The sequence below is a fragment of the Syngnathus leptorhynchus genome, chromosome 6 (genome assembly GCF_054491065.1).
Source record: "Syngnathus leptorhynchus isolate UIUO chromosome 6, UIUO_Slep, whole genome shotgun sequence".
NCBI classification, from domain to species: Eukaryota; Metazoa; Chordata; class Actinopteri; order Syngnathiformes; family Syngnathidae; genus Syngnathus; species Syngnathus leptorhynchus.
Window position 1 is genome coordinate 2348487 of NC_141200.1, and position 22392 is coordinate 2370878.

Consider the following 22392-nt stretch of genomic DNA (forward strand, 5'->3'; position numbering starts at 1 on the left):
AATCAACATTGCCATACAATTCATATAATCTTTTCAATACATTGACTACAATGGCATGGTTGTAATGACAGCATTTTATTACGTTAGCCTATTTATTTAACCACATTTGATCCTGCTTTCTGCAACGATAAACCTGTAAGGTTATTTGTGAGTCACACAATGACTTGTGGTTTTGCAGAAAATGATCAAGCGCTCTTGGCATCCGAGCGCACACGCGTGTGGAGTAGGCGGGACCATTTCGCGCAGCGACGCGGTTAGACGCTTACTTGATTTAACTTTTGTCTAAGAAGGAAAGATTAGCTTGAGTAAGTCCGTATCTATGTGGGCGGAAGAGGTCAACCGACATTTTTGCGACAGCCCACGAAACACAGGATGCGCCGTTATCGGCGTGCATTGCTCCTGTGCTCGGCGTTCACTTTTTTTTCATCGCTCTACGTGTTCAATCATCTCGCATCCAGCCTGGAGGACACCGACGGGCGGCGCCTCGGCAAACTGAGGACACCCGACGAAGGGAGTCCCGACTCGGGGAACGTTCTCGGGAAAAGGCCCGGATCGGCAGGCCGTCGAGTACGCCAGCCGTTCAGGTAGCTAATGCTACATTAGCCATGTTGCTTATAACCACAACCACTACTGGACCGCTAAATTTAGGAAACGTGGTATTGAAATCGAAATTATAACAAGAAAAAAACTCAATATACATAATTTATCGCTTTACTGTTAGATAATACTATTTTTTTGTACTACAGCAATTAGTTTACTGTCAGGTAATTCGCTAATACTTAATTCTCTTTAAACCAACGCCATCTGTTAACAGCTTGAATTCAAGTCTTACTACCATCATCCCGTCATACAATGCTAAAGTTTAAGATCCGTTAAAGTATCGATTCCAAAAGATGGTCTTTTTTACTCTGTTAGGTGTAAGTCATTGTCAGTCTCTTACTGGAATCCCTTTTGGAGGTTGCCTGCTGATGTTTGTGGACTGAACCGCTTTATGGAATCATCCTTTAGGTATGACTGATTTTGTGCATCTCTTTAAAAAAAAAAAAAAAAAAAAGACACTTAAGATTGGAATAAGGAGCATTGCAAGTATTTAGTGGCCACACGCAGAGATACAAAAGTATTGCTGCTGCCATGCCAAATGCCTCATGAGCTGCGTTTATTGCACAATCGCAGTCGTTGTGCTGTGCTTTGTGTTTACAGACTGTAAAATGTCATTGACATGTGGAATACAGTAAATGACTATTACACAATAACAAGTGAAATGATGGCTTTAATAAGCTCTCCATCGACATGCAACAAGTCAGGTGATATTTAATTTCCGCCCACCTGCAGTGTTTTAGATGTGGTACACTGTATTAGCATGCAAGTCCTGGTCCCCCCCAAAATCGAATGGCAAGTCCATTCCAACAGGGCTCAGTGTGAGTCTACTGATATCCGAATAACTGCTGAGTCTAATTTAAATGTGCCTTGGCTGTTAGAGACGGAAGGAACTCTGAAGAAGAAGATGGCGGCGATGAAAGCAGTCACCTGGCCGTGGTGGCTTGTGGCCCGAGGCTGGATGAAACGCTCACCATGCTCAAGTCGGCCCTCCTGTTCAGCAAAAAGCCACTCAAGTTTCACATCTTTGCAGATGAAGAGCTGCAAAGCAGATTCCAGAATTCGGTGAGGGTCCAGTCTAGTGACACACACAAAAGCAAGACACCCGGAAACATAGCAATAAATATTTTTGTCATTTTTCTTTCAAGCTGCACTCCTGGCCAAGGTCAGTTCAGAGCAAGTTTAACTTCACCATCTACCCCATCACTTTCCCCAACGGGAATGAGAACGAGTGGAAGAAGCTCTTCAAACCATGTGCCTCTCAACGTCTCTTTTTACCAGTAGGTTCATTTTAACAGCGAGGACACATTTGCCAAATGTCCTCAAGTCTGTTTTGTCTTTCCAGCTAATACTGAAGGAGGTGGACTCTTTGCTCTACGTGGACACGGATATCCTCTTTCTCCACCCTGTGGAGGGCATCTGGGCCGCGTTCTCCCGGTTCAACTCCAGCCAGTTGGCTGCCATGGCCCCGGAGCACGAGGAGCCACGTATCGGCTGGTACAACCGTTTCGCTCGCCACCCTTACTATGGCAACACTGGGGTCAACTCGGGCGTCATGCTCATGAACATGACACGCCTCAGGAAAGCTTTTTTTAAGGTGATTGTTATTGTGGATTGGATTTCATTCCGCAAGTAGTACTATATATCGGACTCCGTAACTCCTCTGAGCATAATAAAAATGAAGACTGGTTGTTCCTAGGTTTAAAAAGAAAATTGTAGGAGAAGCTGCACAACCAAAACCAGCCACTTGAGGTCACTGTAATTCTACATTTATGAACTCCCATCAAAACAACTGTTTTCCTTCAAGTCAGATGAGATGTTGGCAGATAAAGCAAAAACATGATTTTGTTTTTGGCTAACTTTTTTGTGAATCCTCCTAGAATGGAATGACAACAGTTGCGCTTCAATGGAGTGAAATGCTGATGCCCCTGCTTCAAAAATATAAACTCAACATCACCTGGGGGGACCAGGACCTTCTCAATATCATCTTTCATCACAACCCGGGTGGGTGCGCGTGCATTTGGCCGGCCGACAAGTGAACTCTCACTAAAGTGAATTGCTCTCGCACGTTTACAGAAAATCTCTACGTGTTCCCCTGCCCGTGGAATTATCGTCCGGATCACTGCGTCTACGGCCTTAACTGTCAGCAGGCGGAGGAAGATGGAGTCTTCCTTCTCCACGGCAGCAGGGGAGTTTACCATAACGAAAAGCAGCCGGCGTTTCGAGCCGTCTACGAGGCCATCAAGCAGGTACGGACAAATTAACAAATCTGAAATAGTAAAAGAACGAGCGCTTACGTTTGAGAGAAAGCGTTTTCGTAATACTGTCTTAACCAGACATTGTCTGTCGCAATCGAGGAATAATTTGACAGCTTGAAGGCCGTACTCATGCTTATTGATTTGCTTTCTTGTTTTTCTTCAAGGGGCAGGTCTGTAGGTGGATTATCAGATTTGTCTGGATGGGGGGAAAAAAAAAATCAGCCTGTCAATATGCACTCCAAGCCTGTGCTTATTTTTATTTAATTTTTTTTAAATGCGCAATCAATAGCTTGTTAAACATTTCCATGACTTGCTCTTTATCATCTCTTATCAAATCAGGCCCATTAGTGGGAGTTCAGAAAAAATAAAATAAAATCAAAGTTGAATTTTGGTGAGATATGGGGACATGGGAGGATGCTTCAGCCCCGAATTCTAAATCCTCAAATTCAAAACTTTGGGTTCCAATAACCGTAGTTGCCTTAGAAATGACAAGTTGGAGGAAAAAAAGAAGTCAGTCATATTTAGCCAATACATAGAAAGTCTCATTCAGATTCAACCATTTTTCTTTCCTCGAGTCGGCCACCATTAGAAACCCACAGTCGGTCGGATCCAGTTAGCCGGAAAGCTCTTTCCTCTCGGGTCGGGTCGCCTTTGATCTGTCCCGAGTTGAATCCCGAACGCCAGTCAACAAGCAGGCGCCAATCTGTGGAGTAAAAAAAAAAAAAGAGGGGGGGCTTCATTAGCTGCTCTCCATCCATTACCGCCAGCCACCAGCACTGACGTTCTCAGCTATTGGGTAAACCAGAACCGAGCACTCGGCCGTCACTCCTCGACAGTGCAAACTCGCGTCCCACGCAATCACAATTGGGGATTTTGTTTTGCACAATCATCAGACATGTAAAGTAAAAAAAATAAATAGGCGGAGCCTTTAGAATGTTTCATCCCCGCTTACAAACTGTTTTATGTCACACTTTTATTAGCGCTTCCCATCGCTCCGGCCCGCCGAGCCCACTCACAATTTGTTCCCACTCAGTCCTTCAGGGACGGACGGGGCTCCTAAAGCCTACAGGAGGCAATTCCGGAAGAAACTTTCATTTCCCTCCCACCAAGTCCGCCAGCCAGCCAGCCCTCCGTGTCTCCAGGCAACGTCTCCCGTCCAGCCGAGGCGCGTGCAATAAAGGGCACTACCATTACCCCAGCCCGGCCCGGCCCACAAAAGAGTTGTAAAATCTTTAATGCTGATGCTAGTTAGAGGCATCACGGTGGCGATGCGGACGACGCATCCACATAAAAATCGATGCGAGGCCGTTAATGGTGCTTTACAGCCTGTGGCGCTGTATGAAAGATAATAAAGAACGCGTGCTTTGAGTAACCTAATGCCTGGCCAAACAGGAGTCAAATGAGGTGCCGTAAAATTGCCATCGCGCCGTATTTACAGGAGAGTAGTAAAAGATTGAAAGCAAAAAGTCAACATCGTTTCTCCGCATCGTCTGGATCTTTCATCTCGGCAAGGCTCATTTTAAGCGACCGTTATTATTTTGTTTACAATAAAGGGCGCCCGGAGGAGCGTACTAATACGATTACACCTTACCTCGAGCGCATTCCCTCACAGATGGCTCGATTTGTATTTATCATTCGGTTAAATCTTGTATTAAAGGAAAAGGAATCAAATGCAGAATGCGATGACGTGAAGGTATATAAAAAAAAAAAAAACTAACGAGGGAAATAAAACAGGCAAATCGTCCCAAAATGGAGCTGCTGGTTGAGGCACGTTTGTAATGCGAGTCAAGAGCTAAAAACCATCGGCGCTATCTAACGTCTGCAATTCCTTTTCCAGTACCGCTTTGGCGAGAACATGGAGACGTCACTGCTTCAGCCGCTGGAAGCAGCTCTTCGGACCGCCGCCGATTCCTACTGCGGACGGGTGAGCCACTTGTTCACCAAGAGGCTCAAACAAAGTATCGCGTCTGTTCAACGGGAGCCGTGAGATTTTTTTTGTCCCGGGTGGTGGGAAGGGTGTACTCACTCTAGAAAATCTGCGCCTAGCTTTCGGGCCCGCCCGTTAACGTACTCAAGGTCGGGTACGCCGTCCTTAGAAGCGGTCCGGTACGCACGACGTCGACAGAGACGTGTCGCCATGAGTTATTCACGCCGAGGTCCCCCGCACAGTAGACAGAAACAGAAATAATCCGACAGAAAAGTCGCAGGACAAAGTTGAAAGAGATGACGGCGGGGGAGAAATCGCAAACCTGAGCTGAGATTAAAAGGGTCGTCTCCGCCGTGATGGAGACAAAAAAAAAAAAAAATGAAGTTGTTCATGTAAAGATATAACTTTCCAAACTAGATGCATAAAGCACTGCAATTGACCTCCCCGGATATGTCGGCCAATTTGCCAGATTAAAGCAATAGCGTACTATATGGCAATATCTAGATTTAGTCCACCTTCTCATCTGTAATGAGTTATTTAGTGTCTCCCTGTGGAAATGAAGACTTAAAGGAAAGAACAGGGGAAAAAAAAGAGAGAGGCGTGAGGCATTTCCTTTAATGCTCGCATCCCTTTTGAGCTCTTGAAGAGCTTCTGCGTTTTTTTACCCTTAAGAACGTTTTGGTAAGCGGGGGCCAATAAGACGGATGACAAATAGGCTCCGGCTTCCTGAATTATTATCTGTTTACAATTTTTCCCACTGTGTAAATTGGGCTGGTAGTCATGCGCAACCCGCTTAATTTTTTATGTGTTTTCAAGTGCTGCTTCATATAAAACACCACCATCCCTCCTTTTTTTTTGTATTTATTTTTTTTAAATACCGCCGTCCAAAACATAGTTTACTTTGCCTCTGCGGAGGTGATTTATTTAGCGGTAGGATTGAGACAATCAGGTTGTTTTTAAGAAAGATTTATAATCACAGTAATGTCACGATAATCACTTTGCACAGTTCGCCGAAACTTTTTGGAAAGTCATCAAGGCGTACAAGGAGCAATTGTAATGGACTTTTTCGAAGGCACTTCGTTACAAACAGAAAATGAATGTACATGCTAACCTTAGCCTGTCTGCTACATCATAACGTCTTGAAATGAAGAGTTTTGGTGGTGGCATGAAAAGGTGTCCGGCATTATTTCAGGCCACACGTGTAAGGGAATTTACCTTACAAATCTGAATTTTATTTGTCATTTTAAAGGAACATTGTTTCTATTGAGAAGGAGAATATGTTCACAGGTACCGTGTAGCATTTATGTAGCGCGACAACATTATGAATTATAAACTGCATTTGATCTCTACGTTATTTAAAACCACCGCCAGTGATACAAGATTGTGTTATTTACGTTGAAGAATAGTATTTTCAATGAGCGTTATGTTTCCCGCGCTAATGCTACGTTGACGCGGTGTAGACCTAGCATTAGCTAAAACCAGCTTGTTGCTATACGAAACATTTTTGGTCAATGTGAAACAAATTTTGTGTATTATTGACACGCATTGTTACATTTTTTTTTGTATCCCAGAATAACCATTAAAGTCTGAGTGTTTTATTGGTATCAGTTTCAGTTTGGTAGAACAACCACAACCACACCTTTACGGTTTAGATCGTCTGGCGTATTTTGGATGCCAAACACTTAAAGAGGAGCCCTCAATTCTGAAATTGCAATTCAACGAGAGGAAATCACCTTGAGAAAATGCCGAAAGATGATTAAAAAGGCAGCTCATGTGTTGGCTTCCATCGCCCTCGGCTCTGAATTTGCACAACCCGATTGACAGACACAGACAGACAACACACGCCTCGGATCAACAACGAGATGAATTTCAAACACTTCTCCCCTAAGAACCTTTTAAATATTTCAGTTCCCGGCAAGCAAGTGTGCTGTATGTGAGGAAAAAAAAACCCCAACTTCTATAACGAAGAGTTACGAAAACTTTGACGAGGCAAAATCAAAAATAAAGACCAAACACAGTCGAGTGATTAAAAACACACAGGAGGTCGATTAGCATCTCTCGTAAAGTGATTATATCGGCGCGGGGAGAAAAAATGATAGTGAATAGCAAGATGGGCGAGGTTGGGTGTAAACCTGCCGGTTGACTTTGGAAGCTAATGCCACTGCCTGGTTACGTTCCCCCCGAGTATGATGGTGATTGAGGTCTCGTTCTCCTTCAGTCTTACAGGAACAGCTAATGGATTATTCATGTTATTGCTTGCACCACTTGGCCTCTCGATTGCTCAATAATGATTTTTAAAGCCCGGGCATAAATTAAAACAGTCACAGGGCTTGACAGTTAGAGTAAAAAGGGGTCACAAAGTTAGGAATATGCAATATGAGAGGGAGGGTAAAAATCATTGATGGCTTATTTTCTTGTAAGCGGTTAAAGGGAAATGACTTTAGCTAAAACCCTCAGGGGAATTGCGGAATTATATTTAGCCCTGAAATGCTCATTAAAAAGAAATCTTTAGTAAGAAGCTAACGTCCGCCACACTTTTTTTTGTTGTTGCCCAATTTCATTTCACACCACAACATCTTTGTGATTCATTCAAATTGCGATGTCAACATGGGGCTAATTTGAGAAATAAAAAAAAAGTTAACGCAACAAAGTCCAATACTTGCAAAATATTACACAGTGGGTCTTATGTTTGCTGGGTAATGTTTATGATTTTGTTGAGAAAGCTACGGGAATCCGGTCTGGCCTCAACAAAGAGCAAATAATATGAGCTGTTCAATATTTAATCAAAAATACTCCTTTTATAAGTCAGTCGGTGCAGGTTGTGCTTTTACTCGCGCTTTACAATACAAAGCATATTTTAATGACTCCGTGACGCCATTTCATCTATAAACACTTGCTAATGAGGCCGTGAGTAAATAAACAAATTTATTCCACCCTACTTTTTATACCGGAGTGATCATTTTGATCAACATTACATTTGCCCCTCATTTTTTTAATTGCGCCCTTTTGCGTCAACCCTCGGAATCACTTGGCGTAATTTACCGCCGGACGTCTGCGTTTCGCTGATATATAAAAAAAAAAAAAAAGGGAAATCCTCACTGTAAGCAGAGCAGCCCCGAGAAATATGCATGTGCAAATAAAATAATATAGCTAGCTCGCTTCCTCCCCGTGGGCGGACATAGATGTCATCTCACCAGGTGATAACGTCACACATCGTCAATTTACGAGCCCGGCGATCGTACCGTCTTGCTGACGGCTGCTTAATATTTCTTTTTATATGGCGGAGACTGTCTGACGTTTCAAATCAAAACTGTACGAGATCATGAGATTTCAAGAAAAAGAATTTTCCGCTCTCCTCGCTCTCACTCAAAAGAGCATCCATACTGACCCAGGGGGCGATGGCCTCCGCCGCCATTGCCGCAGCGATATTGAAACATACTTTATGGATGCATGATATTCAAACGTACAAACATAAGGATGTTATTACACAGCCTTTCTCGTATATTCCCTGGTTTTTACGGCCCGGTTGGAGCAAATGTCATTGAGATGGAGCATTGGCGATGTTCACGTAATACCGTCCGTATTACCGCTCATAAAAGAAGATATCAATCACTCGAGCTGACCTTTTTCCCCTGATAAAACGTCTCATCAGTGAGCGCCATCTTAAGGCTGAAGCCGGAATTCGCCGTTAGCGAACAATATGCTACGTCTTCCCTCCGATTGCCCTTCATTGACATGTTGCATAAATAATCAAAGTGTGTGCTAAATAATGATCGGCAATCTATTGTCAATCGCATAAATTGTAACTCGGCCAGATGCCTATGATCCTTTTTTTTGTGTGCGCGTAATTCTGTTTACAAGCGCATATTATTGAGCTACTGAGATCCCGCTCGACCTTTTTAACCATACCTCTGCAACAACAGCGTTGCGATGATGCATTTTAAATCCTTCAGTACCATTGACGGATATAGACGTCAATTTGCAAATTGGCTGGCGTGCCGTCAACTCAAATGTTTCAGTTTGTGTGGCCGTAGTGACTTTTTGGGGGCTAAATTTGTCATTTGAATTTGTCGACTGAACTACCCGCGTGACTTTTATTTCAGTAGCGTGGTCGTCTTCGACCCTGGGTGCTTTAATTGCTTTATAATTGCAGCCAAGTTGCCAGACTTTGTTCATTTTTACTCTCTCGCTTCTCCGCAAAAACCCCTCGAGTCCTCAACCTCACGCTGGAGGTCATTTAATTGTCTTCCACTCGCATCCCCGCCTGGCTGGCATTTCCTAATGAATCTATCGCACACACACTCGGAGGCAGTTTGCTTCATTGACTATCGGTGCGGCTCGACCTACGTGACGAACCTTTAATTGTTTTTCCCTCCCGAGTCTGACAGCCGACGACACATGATGGATTTGCCGGAATGTTCATCAGTGACACACAAAAAAAAAAAGGGGCAATTTCTGTAAAACCTTGAAAAACATTCACGGTCAAATTAGAACTTTACCGAGATGCCGCTTGCTAACGCTCGACTTTAGCGTAGCGTGTGGAAATCCCCGTGACTAAACAGACTGTTGGACAAACTCGACATTGTCGTAGAAATCTCTCTCCACCTCATAAACATTCGGCTGTGAAAGAAGTGTTCAATGAGGCGGACTTAGCGCAAACATATGAAAGTTATTACGAAAACCTCATCTCGAGAACTAATTCACCCGTCGCGTTTCTTATTACTCGGCGGGCGCTCGGATTAATCGGACGCATTGCGGCAACAACGCCATTTAAGGGCATATATGCATAATGAGCCAAAGAACACGGGACAAATGGCTCTGAGAAAGTCATTTTTTAGGCCCCCTTCATTACTTGCAAGGGCACTTTGACCGGGAAGGCCCGAAATGGATCCTCATCAAAGTCATTACCATTATTGATGTACTCTCGGGGGCATTAACGGGGGCCGATTGTCGGCGGCATTTAATCGCATATTTCTCCAGAAAATTTTTATTCTGCAGATGCTTTTGTCATGCGGCTTTTTAAAGACCCCCTCGACGTCCAGATTGTTGTAATCTCGAGTCGAGCTCTTGTCGGATGATTACACGGCCCCGGCGTGCGGCGGGCGACCTGACCAAGAAATCACGTCGAGTGTTTGCCGAGGGCCTCGACAACTCCGGAATTTAACTTCGCAAAGTCCAATTATCTCGGTGCCAGCTTGCCTCGCCTGAAGGGGGGGGCATTTTGGGACTTCATCAGTGTTCCTTTAGCCCACTTCTACTGTTACATCTTCTGCAATTGAAACTTGTATGACATGACATCTACGGTCTCAAAACTAAATTGCTTTCTGTCCATAAAGCAGAAATAATCAATGAGGAGAAATGCCAGATGACTTCATAATGAAACAGCTGTCGTCGTGTCACAACCGAAAATAGGAAATTCATGACATGAGCGCAAAAAGTGCCTTTGTCTACAAAGTTGTTCACCGTGGTTGGAGAGAAACTTCAATTCAATTAAGAGCGTGTTAAAAATCATTAACAGTTAGTTGCTGCAGGGTAGGACTTGTCTCTTTCGTGAATGGCTATCGCTTTACTTTCACCCTACAGCCAATCACTCGTTTGCTTTCACCTGTATAGGAAATCACTTTTTGTATATACACGGGACCCTGACATGACCCATCACTTGTATTACTTTCTTGTTCAAGGATGCTTTGTTGCCCTCTTGTGGTATCTTAAGGTACTGCAGTTTTTTTTCTTGTATTCTTGTTTCGACTGTTTACATCTCTGCCGCAAAACTACGATGTGCCTAATGTAGTATAATAATGAAAAAAATCACGCTTTGCTTTGTTGCCCTCTTGTGGTATCTTAGGGTAGTGCAGTTTATTTTCTTGTATACTGACTTGTTTCTACTGTGCACATCTGTGCCGTAAAAATCACGATTTGCTTATTGTAGTATGATAATAAAAAATATAATGTTTTGGTTTGTTGCCCCCTTGTGGTATCTTATGGTAGTGCCGTTTTTTTCTTGTATACCGACTTGTTTCTACTTTTCACATCCCTGCCGTAAAATCATGTTTTGCCTATTGTGGTATAATAATCCGAAAAATTCCAGCCACCATCGACGTATGACTGACTCGTTCCCTCTTGCTAGAAATATTCCGCAAACATCACATGTATTCAAAGTAGCGATAAGAAAAGGTTTATCTCTGTGCAATTGCCTCCCGGCCACCAAATCTTCTTCACTTCCTTTGTGCTGGCTCGCTTTCTCTCAGCTATGCTCCGATGGGGATAGAAGTGCGTTGAATGGATTATAAACAGAAGACACGATTGAAATATTACAACAGGGAGGGAGGGGGGAGGAGGGAGCGGGGGGGGGGGTATCTTGGGAAAAGGTGACTGTCCTCAAAACGATACCACAAATATAGTTTGCAATTGAAAATACGTTCCCAAAGCTGACTTTAAACAGATTCTCATTTTTTTTGTATAGCTAATATCGGAGAATGTTTCCCAAATCGTCAACATCGGCGACCGTATCGACAAAAGGCTTTACTGCAAAGGAGAATCAATTTCCTCCATATTGTGAACACTAATTGCTGTCTTCCTCAGATCCGTTTGTATCCCCCCCCCCCAAGAGTTTCACTTCATTTGAGATGCTACAGTTTGGAGGTCACAAAGGCGAGAGCATCATTGATTGGAAACACAATGGAGCTGAATTAGCCACGGCGAGTCGCTGAACCAACAAAGGGAAATTCGCTTACAGGAAATCACTGAATCAAACTGTGAACAAGAGCGGCCAGTAATTACAAACCTGGAGGTGTCTGATCAAAAGTTCAACCAACCCTTAACTCTTAGCCACTCTGCGATTGATTTGGATTGGTCACACCCTAAGTGGCCCAATCAGAATCCTGCCACATGCTTGAAAGTGACATAAAAAAAAGATATATATATTCCTCATATTCCCGTTCTCAGTCTTGTCATTCATTCTCTTGTCCAATTGGATCTTTCCCTGAGATCTGAAGACAAATGAGTATGTCCGCTGACGTCTGCCTGGCGATACCGTAGAAGTCTAATTAGCACCCTTGGCACTGAAACCACCTCTAATCGTTTAACAAAGACCCAAAGAAATCGGTAGCACAAATTCAGAAAGCAATTCTTCATTTGCATTTAGATTGTGTTTTCATAATAAAGCCCATGGATGACTTTGTCTGTGGGAAAAAGATAATGAAACCTTTTGAGCATGGCTGAGCCTCGCATAGGAGATTCTGCGCTAGCACCAACTTTTGCATGTAAACATGATTCGGCAAATGCAAAGTTTTATCACATGCTTATTAGTGTGCTACTTGGTCAAGATAAAAAGGTTTAAGAACCATAATTAGTTTTTTGCAGAAAATCCCAACAACTTGCGATATATATCACCCCCCCAAAAAGTTTCCCAATTATGATTTTTTCTTTCTTTTTAATTTCTTGAATTTAAGTAAATTGAATTTTCTTTTTAATTGAGACAAAAATAGCTACTGTCGGATTCATTCGAAAAAAGTAGTTTCGCAACCAAACTTTTGAGGCAATAAAAAAACAAATTGGAAACATTTTGGGCTGTGATATATAATACCCCCAAGAGTTTCCAAATTATTTAAAAGAAAAAATCTTTCTTTGTAATCTAATTCAATTTTAATTTTGTTTTTAATTAAGACAAAAAATGGCTACTGTCGGATTTAAAATATGCAGAGAAAGTAGTCTGTGCAACCACAGAAAATGGAAAATGTCCAAAAAAAACCACATGCTGGATTATTTGCAGTGTTTATATTTTTCCATAAACCGCCAATACTTCACCAGGCTTTCACTCCACACGAGCTTACGGATCAAAGCGATTCCCTTCGCCCGATGTCAACACGCCGTGAGCCTTATTGCACCAGCCGTCTGTCTCATTACATTCTCATATTGAAGTAATATTCAGTAAAGTCATAATAAAATCTATCTGACAATACATTTTCTCCCTTATACACGTGTTCCGCTGCTATTTATGCCCGCCCGCCCGTTCGCCTTGTGAATATGAATAGACAGGTTGAATGAAATGATGCTATCTCCTCCCTCCCGTATAACTGGCTGCACCTGACAACGTATCCAGCCCATCAAAGAGGTTCATTATTCTCCGCCATTTCAGCGCATTCATTATTTGCTGTGCTTTTTCATTCCCTGGCGCCTTCATATCTCTGAAAACAGATCTATTCACCCCCCCCCCCCCCTCCCCCCTTAATATTTCTCTTTCATTCACTGTCTACAAAGCTATTTGGGAGCCTCTCTAATGGGATAATGGTGGCATCTCTGGGTCATTCTCAGTTTTGTCGAGCAGAGTGAGAAGCGCTCGAGTTCGCTCAGAAGAATATTTATGTCGACAGTCTTCATGTTATAAATGTCATTGTTGGGTGAGACTACGTTCTTGGGAGATGCTAGGTTCGAGTGCAAAAGAGAAAATGAGATACATAAATAAATAAATACAGAATCGGAATGGATCGGAATGTTCACCATCAAAAAGCGATACGACACACATCTCGATACACGATTCACGATTCGTGGAATTGCCAATGATAAGATGCGATACGATTCTCCCATCTCCTACGATACAGTACGATTTAATTTGAAAACAATGCGATCCAGTGCGATACGATAAGATGCAACTGCATCTTACAGGTCGTATCGATTTTCCGCATATCGGTGAATCTTCCCAACCCTAATATGCGGTATTCCGTCCTTGATTAATCGTGCCATGTTACTAAAAATGTTGGAATTGAGCCTCCATAGTTGGAAAGCAGCCACACAATCCTCATTTTTGAAATGTTTTTTGTTTTTTTTTACTGCAGCGCTCTGATTATTAAGTAGCCAAACAGAAGGAAATGAACTCTTGTGCAAACAACATTATCTACTAGCAGCATAAGCAGAAACATACGTTATGTCGCGGCGTACCATATTATAACTCGCTCTTTTTTTTTTTTCCATTATTACCTGACCATATTCACCCGATGCGGCTAGCGAATCTAAATAATTCAATAGGAGGTAATATTCTTGCGCAATCATCTTTGTTTAAAGGAAGTAAGTACATTTTCTATAGGGCACGACCTCATTATAGCTTCTGGTGAGCTGGAGCGGCCTCAGCCCGATTTCTGATGATAGGCGGGTTAAAAACTAGGACTTGTCGGTAAACACAAATAATAAAATCAACCTTCACAACTCTAGGAGAATTTAGTGTGCAGGTGTCAAACCTAAGGCGCGGGGGCCAGGTACGGCCCGCCATATCATTTTTGTGGCCCATAAAAACAAATTCATGTGTCCATAATAAAATTGCAAATTGTCTTCACTTTTAGAAAATAGACAGATTATTTATTACAATTCCCCTTTTTAAAAAATATTTGAACAGTTTTTACTCATTTCTGATTTGATCTGTACTTCCACTATATATTTTTTTTCGTGCGTGTACTTTTCCGTGGATACATCTTCTTCTGCCCTGACCTTTCTGACCGGGCCATTCTCTCAGGAATCCCTTCAGTCTTCTGCCCTCAATCACGGGGCTCAGCGTGTTTGCTCTAAGACCAACAAGGTTTTCTCTCTCCTATTACGGATTAAGGAACATTACACCACGTGGCCTCAAAGCTCTTTCCAATCTTCAAAAACACTTTATGTGGACCTTGACGCCCTTTTACCTGGACTTTAAAGTACACGGCGTGACTACTCACTCGTCGCTTGACTCGACACGTTGATAAATATTAATTCCAACTCCCTGTGAGAAATTAAAACCACAACAACACACCAAATATTTGAATGAATAGCTTTTTTGTCAGTCGCTCCTCAGGTGTACCTCATGTTTCACGCACCACTCATTTGGTAGACGGCGTGTTGCACGCAGACATTGTTTGCGCAGTTCGGCGTAGAATTGTGACAGGTGCCTCCCGTCGTTTCTCACGCGGCTGCCAGCCAGCCTGTCAGATAAACAAAAGACACGTTGGCACACCAGAACAGCTGGTGAGTTCTAATCTGCAGGTCCACTGAACCGCCAAGGCCTCTCCACTTACTTTCCAATTCCACTCGGAGATGTTGTCAGACTTATATCTCGACTCCATTGAGAGAGAGGGAGGGAGGAGGGGGGGGGGGGGTTCTTCCCTGTTTTATTCCAAAGCAAGTTCATAGCGGGGCCACCTGCAAAGCTCCGAATGTTGCTGAAAGGAATCTTCATTCATATCAAATTGTGCATTTATATTTTCGAGTATAGTACTGCAGATCTAAGCCGATCATCTCAAGACCATTAGCTTCATTTTAAAATCTATTTTCCTAAAAAAAATAACTCATACTAGTTAACTCATTCACTACCAATGACGGTTTTAGACGTCAAATATTTATTTGAACTGGGCTGTCAGTCAATGAGTTAATTTTTCATTTACAGAAAAGGATCAATCATAATCAAGGCAAAAATGAATATTTATACAATGATTTTGAATCGATATTTATGTCTGTGGCTTCATGGTACCTCTATGACCTTCTGGCCCAGTTTCCCCTCATCCTCACTACAAACAAAGCCACATAAATCACACAAAACCCACACAGACAAACCGTGCCAAGTTCTTTGCTGCATTTGCACACCGGGGTGGCTCGGGGGACGGGGGGGGGGGGGGGTGCCCAGCCAGGTACAGCAGCCTGTGATGTCACATTAAAGCCGCGCTGTGAGGCTGAAGACCTGGAGGAGCGTGAAGTAGGACACCCAACAAGAGGGTAAAACATTGCTTCGTGGGGAAGGAAGGGGCTGTGAAGGTATCTTCAAACAAACACCTGCCACACACACACACACACACACGTCGATGCAACGGGAGCCATTAGTGGAATGATAAGCGAGGCATGTGGCAGGTAGGTGGCGGCTTCAGATCTGGCTGTGTGCTTCCTGACAGAAAGAAAAGACTTTTCTTTAGGGGGGGGGGGGGGGTAGATGCAGGAGTGGGCGGCTTTGTTCGGTCGATACGGGGGAAAAAAAAAAGGGAAACAACTAAATGATGCCGAGAGCTCACAGAAGATGACAAGGTAGTCTCCCAAGAACTCTTTGTAGACTTTGAAGACTTGACTGAGGTCCTGGTCTTGGACATATACTTTGACCCGACTGCCAGTTCTCCATTGATTGTCATCTAATTTCTCATCATAGTGATGCCGTAGAAAAGTAGGATAACACGACTCGGATGTTTTGCACGCCAGTAATCAGATAAACTGTCAGCGCTGAGGAAAGATGCGGTAATTCCCAGAGACAAGCTGAAATGCAGAAGCAGAAAAGCGGCTGGCGACGGACGGACAGACGGACGCATGATGAACGGTTATGTAGGCCGCCGTCCCCGTGCAGCCGGAGGCCATTCGGCTTTTTTGCAACAATTGTTTGTGTTATTGCAAGGGGGGGGGGGGGGGGGGGGGGATTCATTGCGCTTATTTGACGCTTTCATTTCACCACGTCGTGGAGACCATAACGCACCGAGATGCTCTACGGAATCGTTCTGAATTAGAATTGCGCCAATTCCGATTGTAGTTCAGCGCTCACTGAACCTTGTGACGGAAAAACCTTTTTATTCAAAAATTCCATAAGGGTTGCTTTTTTTTTTTGTTGGATTCTCATCAGGAACGGGAAATGAAATGAGACGAGGTTGGCGGGTTCTATGGATCAGTGAATGAATAGTCCACACACCAACGGCTATCTGGTCTTTCTGTCCCCCCCCCCCCCCCCCCGCCCCCATCATCCTGGAAAATATTAGAACAGCTATTCATCTTACACCGTTAAACAGAATCCAATTTAGTATGTGTCTGCGAGACCTTTTACATTTATATATTTATATCTATATATATGTGAGAGAGGTATGCTGTATGATAAAAGAGAATATTACAAAGTACCACTCAGTGTACTTTTTTTGTACTTCTCAGGATTCACTCTTCGTTGTATGACCTCACCGTCCTGAAAATGATGACAACACATTTCATGGCTTCTTAGTTGACCAATGACACATGCGTCACAATCAGTGGTGTATTTGAGCCAGAAGTAATAAATGTTTTCTTCCTAAACAAAATTGCGTGCACTCGAGATAATTACAATTTTCCGCTCTGTGATGACTTTATGCAGCAATCTGCTTAAAGACATACAGCGGATGGAATTGATGACACGGCTCCATTGTATTGTTCTCCGGGGGTGGCGTCCCCGAGATGTTCTGACCTCAAGAAGAATCATTATTTCCCCGACAAGAGCATTGGAGATTTAGACAAAGCTTCCCAAGAAAAGTCCAAATCCCAAGGTGGTGAAACGCTATAAAGTAGAGAAGCGAGCAAGATGCAAACGCATTCATCATAATCTGCCTAAAAGTAGAAGCAGGGACCCGTGTAGTTAGGTTAGACTATCCAACTTACTTTCTTCTTTCTACTGGAGTTTAATGAGGTATACTGGGGAGTAGCTACATGCTTCAAAATGAAGGCTAGCTGTGGAAAAAATACAGTTGAGGTGCAGTTAAGTGGAACATTTTTACCTACCCAACTCCCATCACGGCAACATCAAGTGTTTTTGAAAAAATACTAATTTGCAAATAATAATGATTATACAAATAATAAAATGAAATAAATATAATAGTAATAATAGTAATAATAATAATGAAATAATAAAATAAATAAAACAAGTAAAAGAAAGCAAATAAAATAAAATAATAATAATAATAACAGTAATAATATATAATAATAAAAATGATCAAATGAAATAAATATAATCATAATAACAGTAATAATAATAATAATAAAATAAATAAAACAAGTAAAAGAAAGCAAATAAAATAAAATATTAATAATAATAATAATAATAATATATCTACCCCCCCACCCAAAAAAAAAGTAAAAACAAAAACTAACAAGACTATTACATCCCTTACTCAGAATTCTTTTTTAAACTACATCACTGGGTTAAAATATCGGTTGTTGTACTTTTCCGGGGCTTCCAATAAACATGAGTTGGGATAAGGGACAGAGAATTTGTGGTTGACTATCCTGGGATTCCCAAAGGTCACGAGCAAACATTCATAACAGGAGATATGTGTGAGTTGTGAGGATGGCCGCTATCTAGTTGACATTTGAGCCAGCGCGGCTGTTTGAACTTGGTACGGCTCAGACAAATGCCACGGCTGTCACCTCCACGCTTTTTAATTACACCTGATCGCGTCCGTTAGGTACTCGTAGATGAATTTAATTAGCCGGCGAGCACTTGGGGGACTCACCCAAAAAATGACTACTGCGGCAATAGACCTTTTCAACATGTCACAGGTACTCCCAAGTGGCAAAAGATTGGATCATCTGTAAACAAACCCTCCTTGCGCATTTGGCAGAGCGATTGGGAAAACTATTAAATTGGTGAACATGATCATTGAGGAGCTGTTGGATTAAAAGATTGAAATGTTCCCTGGATTAATGACACAAACTTTTGACCCTGATTATTGTATATTAAGAAAAGAAATACTCAAACTAATAGAAACTAACAAAGGTGTTCTACAAACTAAATGGAAAACCCTAGCTAAGATTATTGTATATTAAGAAAAAAACAATACTCAAATAGAAACTAAAAAAAGCTGTTCTATAAACTAAAATAAAAATTTAGAAAAACTAGCTAAGATTATCATACATTTAAAAAAAACAATACTCAAACTGATAAAAACTTACAAAGCTGTTCTAAAAATGACATTTAAAAAAATTGAAAACAAATCTAAATCAATTAAAACCAAATAAAAAAAAAAAAAAACAAGCAACACGATAAAATAAATACGAAATATAACTACTAGCAGACTTGCTGTTATATTTTGCTAAATTACAGACAAGACAACCTAAACAAACATTTTCTACATACCTGTGAGAAAATGAAAGGTTTGTTTCCCATTGGCGACAACGTCAGCGGTACTCAATTACTCCTCAACGTTAAGTACACCGGCCGGGCCTTATTGTTTACAACATTCTAAAAAGGTCAATGGCTCCAACACACCGAGGACACACCTCGCGAGCCATGCTAAGACTTGTATTAGTCGTGCTCACCGTCAGCGCTGACATTAAAAAGTCCAACTAAGACAACACACTGAGCACCTGTAAGATGAAGTGGCTTCTCCCTCCTAATGAACATAAAGCTACCCGAGTGGAAGGCTATTTTAATTGAAATCTCCTCCAGCTGAACGGCCGGACGGGTTGGCAGGAGGCGAGGATGGATGTTCACGCCACCGCTAATTCACTTTTCACATAAGGGGGGGGCGTCCAGAAATTGATCCATTCCATGTGAGCTCCCTGTCTAAAACTTTTGCCATGTATTTGAATTTTTTTTCCAATTGAGTGCAAATGAATATAATGTGACATTTCTCACAACCAGCACAACATCAAAGCTGCCCCAAAAGAAGAGAAGATGACAATTTATTGTCATTTATTTTGCAAAGAGCACCATCACATTTTTTTTCCAACTGGCTACACATTTGCCGACTACGTGTTTACGTAGGACCATGGCACACGGACTCGAAACAAAGACAAAGGGGTTCCGTTTCATACGTGAAATTTACAAGATTTCTGTTTTTTTTAAGCAATGGAAATAAATTTCAATTTGACTTTCATACGATCCAATCAGCTGAGTCCTGCTCAGTGGCAAACTAAATTCAGGGATGGAAAATAATACATCAAAATTAAAAGACAATTGTGAACTGAATAGGAACAGGAATTTTCCAGTTTCCGACCTTGTCGTCGCACCTAACTGAATAAACGTCAACACAGATGAACAGATGCTGCCTTTTAAAACATTGCGGGAAAAACAAACATTCACGTCCGAGTTTGTTTGGTTTTTGATGCGACTGGGAAAAATAGGCGACAATGTCATCCATCTGTAGAAAAAATGTCAAAGGGGGATGCCATAGTGCCACGGATAAACTCTTTACAAAATGCTATCTGGGTGTACAAAGTGTGAAAAATACTCCTATCGTCCTCATAAAAATGCCACATTGAACGAGGCAATTAGATTCATATCACCCAGCACGGGTAGAGAGTACGTTTTTTTTTTTTTTTCACACCGTCGTGACCGACAGGAAGGCGTTGTGCACCTGCGCACCTTCTGGAGCTTTGGTCCCGTGCGTCATGAGCTCTTGGATGGTCATCCAGTTATCCAGGATCTTCTTGTTGCGCTTTTTCATCATCTTCTTATGACTCAACTCGATGATGCTGGTCTCGCCGCTGCTCTGCGGGTTCTCCTTCAGGCTCTCCAAACGACTGCGCTGCATGAATTCGCGCCGCTTGCGCTGCTCCTTGGCGCGGACCAGGTGCTGCTTCCTCTCCTCTTTGCTCCAGTAGCGGCCCATCTTCATCTCGCTCATGGCGTCGTCGTCCGTGGTCATGCCGCCGCTGCGTTCCTCTTTGATCTTCAGCGCTCGTTCCCGGAGGATCTTATCGCGCACCGGCCGTTTGGTGACGTAACGCGTTCCGTCGCTGCGGATCTTCACCTTCCACTCCATCTTGGGCTCGTCCAGGAGGAGAGGCGCCGCCTGCGGCTCCTCGTTGCACACGCTGAGCAGGCTGAGCTGGCTCTGGGCGTACTCCACGGCCGAGCGTTGCTGGATGAGTTGCATGTAGCTCTGGTAGTGGCGGGCGTGCGCCGGGATGTTGGTTTGCCGCTGCTGGGAACTGTGCGACGGAGAGAAGTAAGGGATCTGCGTCACCTGGGTCTTGGGTTTCCCTCGTTGCCGCTCCTCGTCAGGTTGAAGCATCTGGTCCGACTCAGAGGGGTTGCTGTGGTCCGGGCTGCTGCTCTTACCCAGCAACGGGGCCCGGCAACTCGGGACGGGGCTGGGACTGAGCGAGGGTCCGGCGGCGAGACTGCTGCGGAGGTTCCTCTGGTTGGTGAGGCTCACCATCCTCTGGAGGGAATGTTCAGGTGAGCGATCCATAGCCAGAGGGGTACTCCGGGAGCTCTCGGCCGTGTTATAGGCGCTGGAGCTGTCCTTGTCCGACTTCTCCAGCCGCTCGTTGATGTCGGCCAGTTTGCCTTTGCCGGGCTCCCCCCGAAGGGGACTGGCTGATTGCTGGCCCTTGCGCAACTTGTGCGCCTGCATGATGTTCTGGCACTCCAGCTCGATACTGCGAAGCTCCTCGTTGAGCATGCGCAGCTCGTGCTGGACCCCGCCCGGTTCGCCCACGCTGCACTCGATGGTGCTACGCCGGCTGTAGAAGAGGTCGTACTCGCCGCTGTTGCGGATCTGGCACTTGAGCTCCAGGAGCTGCTGGTAGCGGTCGCCCTCCGCCGCCACGTCCTCGCCGTCGTCCTCATCCTCCGGCCGCCGGTTGTCCCGGAGGCACTGCGACAGGCGCCTCTGGATGTGCGCTAGGACGTTACGCTCGGAATTGTCCTGTCTCTCTTTCAGGATCCGCCCCCTGTCTTGATGCTGGGTGAGGGTGGAGCAGGTGGGCTTGTCGTCATCTTCTCGCTGGAAACCAAAACAAACACACCTTAGCTCCTGATCTTAATTGTGATATATAATATAAAGAAATGGACAGGTGAGGCTTCACTGGTCAGGTATATTTAATGTTGTGACCTTTGAGTGTGTTTCAATTGGGCTGAAAAGTCGGAATCGTTTTTCCTCATATTCAAGCTTCATTTTTTATGTATATGATTAAATAAAACACACACACACAGAGCAGAGTCAGTCATGCAGTCGCTCGGAGTGTGTGTCCAACCTGTCCGCTCTCTTGTACCTCCTGGAAGGCGGCCAACTCCATCTCCTCGCGCCGCTGTTCCTCCAGCATTTCCATCTTGAGTTGCTCCAGGAACTCGCTGTGCTCATCATCCAGCCAGGCTTCCTCCAGCTGCAGACGGAGGAAATTGTTATTTATGCGCCGACGTCAAAAACAAAATAGTTGCCAACGTTCTGTTGAGATGAAGGGGCGACGTAATGAGATAGCGTTTGCCTCCGTGTCGTCCATCCATTCCCACTGGATCAGAACCATCCGCATTGGATTTTTTTTTTCCTCTTAATTTATGACAGAGCCATGCTTTTTAATTAGAAATGGCTGGCGGCTCAGCTGCACTGCGGCGCGTGTCATTCGGCCGCGGGCCTGAACCAACCCCGTGCGGCATTAGCGTGCCATTAGCTTTTATTGCTTAGCGTCGGAAGTCAATTACAGTAGCTTGATGAGGTGTGGCTCACTGGTGGCTTCCAAGAGTGGTCTTGGCGTGGAGAAAAGGGAGGAACCGCACCGATGAGCTTGACCCTAAACACGTTTATCTGTACGCTTTGCTTTCTGACCTGCATCTCGGGCCTGGCCACCAACAGGACGATGCTGCGGCAGTCTTCGTTGGAGAGCGCAGCCATGGCCTCCTCTCGGTCCTGAACATCCTGCCCATTAATCTGAAGATGACAACCAAAGTGGATTAGAGGCAGGACAAAAGGTGTACACGGGCGCATATCGTAGTTACCACACGCAAAAAAGAGGTCAGCTCATCTGCAATAAAAAGCCTCCGGCACAACAACACGACGGCGGCGGCGGTTATTATGAATGGGAAGGCGAGACGGCGCCGTACATACATCTCGCCGTACAATTAACTGGCCAGTGACAGCGAGCGTCTATCTT

At 43.7% G+C, this 22392-nt stretch overlaps 2 protein-coding genes and 1 long non-coding RNA gene across 5 annotated transcripts in view; 1 reads left to right on the forward strand and 2 right to left on the reverse strand.

The window, feature by feature from the left end:
- The first annotated feature begins 217 nt into the window (after positions 1 to 217).
- Positions 218 to 6401, forward strand: gxylt1a (glucoside xylosyltransferase 1a). Of its 2 annotated transcripts, XM_085913530.1 has the most exons (8): positions 218 to 584; positions 916 to 1008; positions 1479 to 1662; positions 1746 to 1877; positions 1943 to 2194; positions 2478 to 2601; positions 2674 to 2846; positions 4693 to 6401. In XM_085913530.1, the coding sequence occupies exons 1-8, from the start codon at positions 373 to 375 to the stop codon at positions 4840 to 4842; spliced, it is 1320 nt and encodes a 439-aa protein (XP_085769656.1). In that variant the 5' UTR covers positions 218 to 372; the 3' UTR covers positions 4843 to 6401. The 2 variants fall into 2 exon arrangements, with proteins under 2 accessions (XP_085769656.1, XP_085769657.1); XM_085913531.1 differs by lacking the exon at positions 916 to 1008.
- LOC147055248 (uncharacterized) lies at positions 3101 to 18957 on the reverse strand. The gene is made up of 4 exons (XR_015066341.1): positions 18650 to 18957; positions 14823 to 14946; positions 14609 to 14729; positions 3101 to 3558 (listed from the first exon to the last, which is right to left on the reverse strand). It is a non-coding gene; the product is annotated as an uncharacterized LOC147055248 (long non-coding RNA).
- Positions 18958 to 19190: 233 nt separating this feature from the next.
- Positions 19191 to 22392, reverse strand: part of LOC147055249 (PDZ domain-containing RING finger protein 4) — a 64248-nt gene continuing 61046 nt past the window's right edge. The window contains exons 6-8 of one of the 2 annotated variants that reach the window (XM_085915016.1): positions 22068 to 22169; positions 21517 to 21627; positions 19191 to 21248 (exon numbers count right to left, since the gene is read on the reverse strand). In XM_085915016.1, the coding sequence (XP_085771142.1) occupies positions 19836 to 21248; positions 21517 to 21627; positions 22068 to 22169 (1626 nt within the window). In that variant the 3' untranslated portion in view covers positions 19191 to 19835. Of the gene's footprint in view, positions 21249 to 21498; positions 21628 to 22067; positions 22170 to 22392 lie in introns of both variants that reach the window. The other variant, XM_085915015.1, reaches the window with a different exon arrangement.

Bases quoted from the DNA above. Each gene is read 5' to 3' on its own strand.
- gxylt1a (XM_085913530.1), top strand. From the start codon at position 373: ATGCGCCGTTATCGGCGTGCATTGCTCCTGTGCTCGGCGTTCACTTTT. The intron at 1,878-1,942 runs GTAGGTTCATTT...TTGTCTTTCCAG, and splicing joins CTCAACGTCTCTTTTTACCA to CTAATACTGAAGGAGGTGGA. The intron at 2,195-2,477 runs GTGATTGTTATT...GAATCCTCCTAG, and splicing joins TCAGGAAAGCTTTTTTTAAG to AATGGAATGACAACAGTTGC.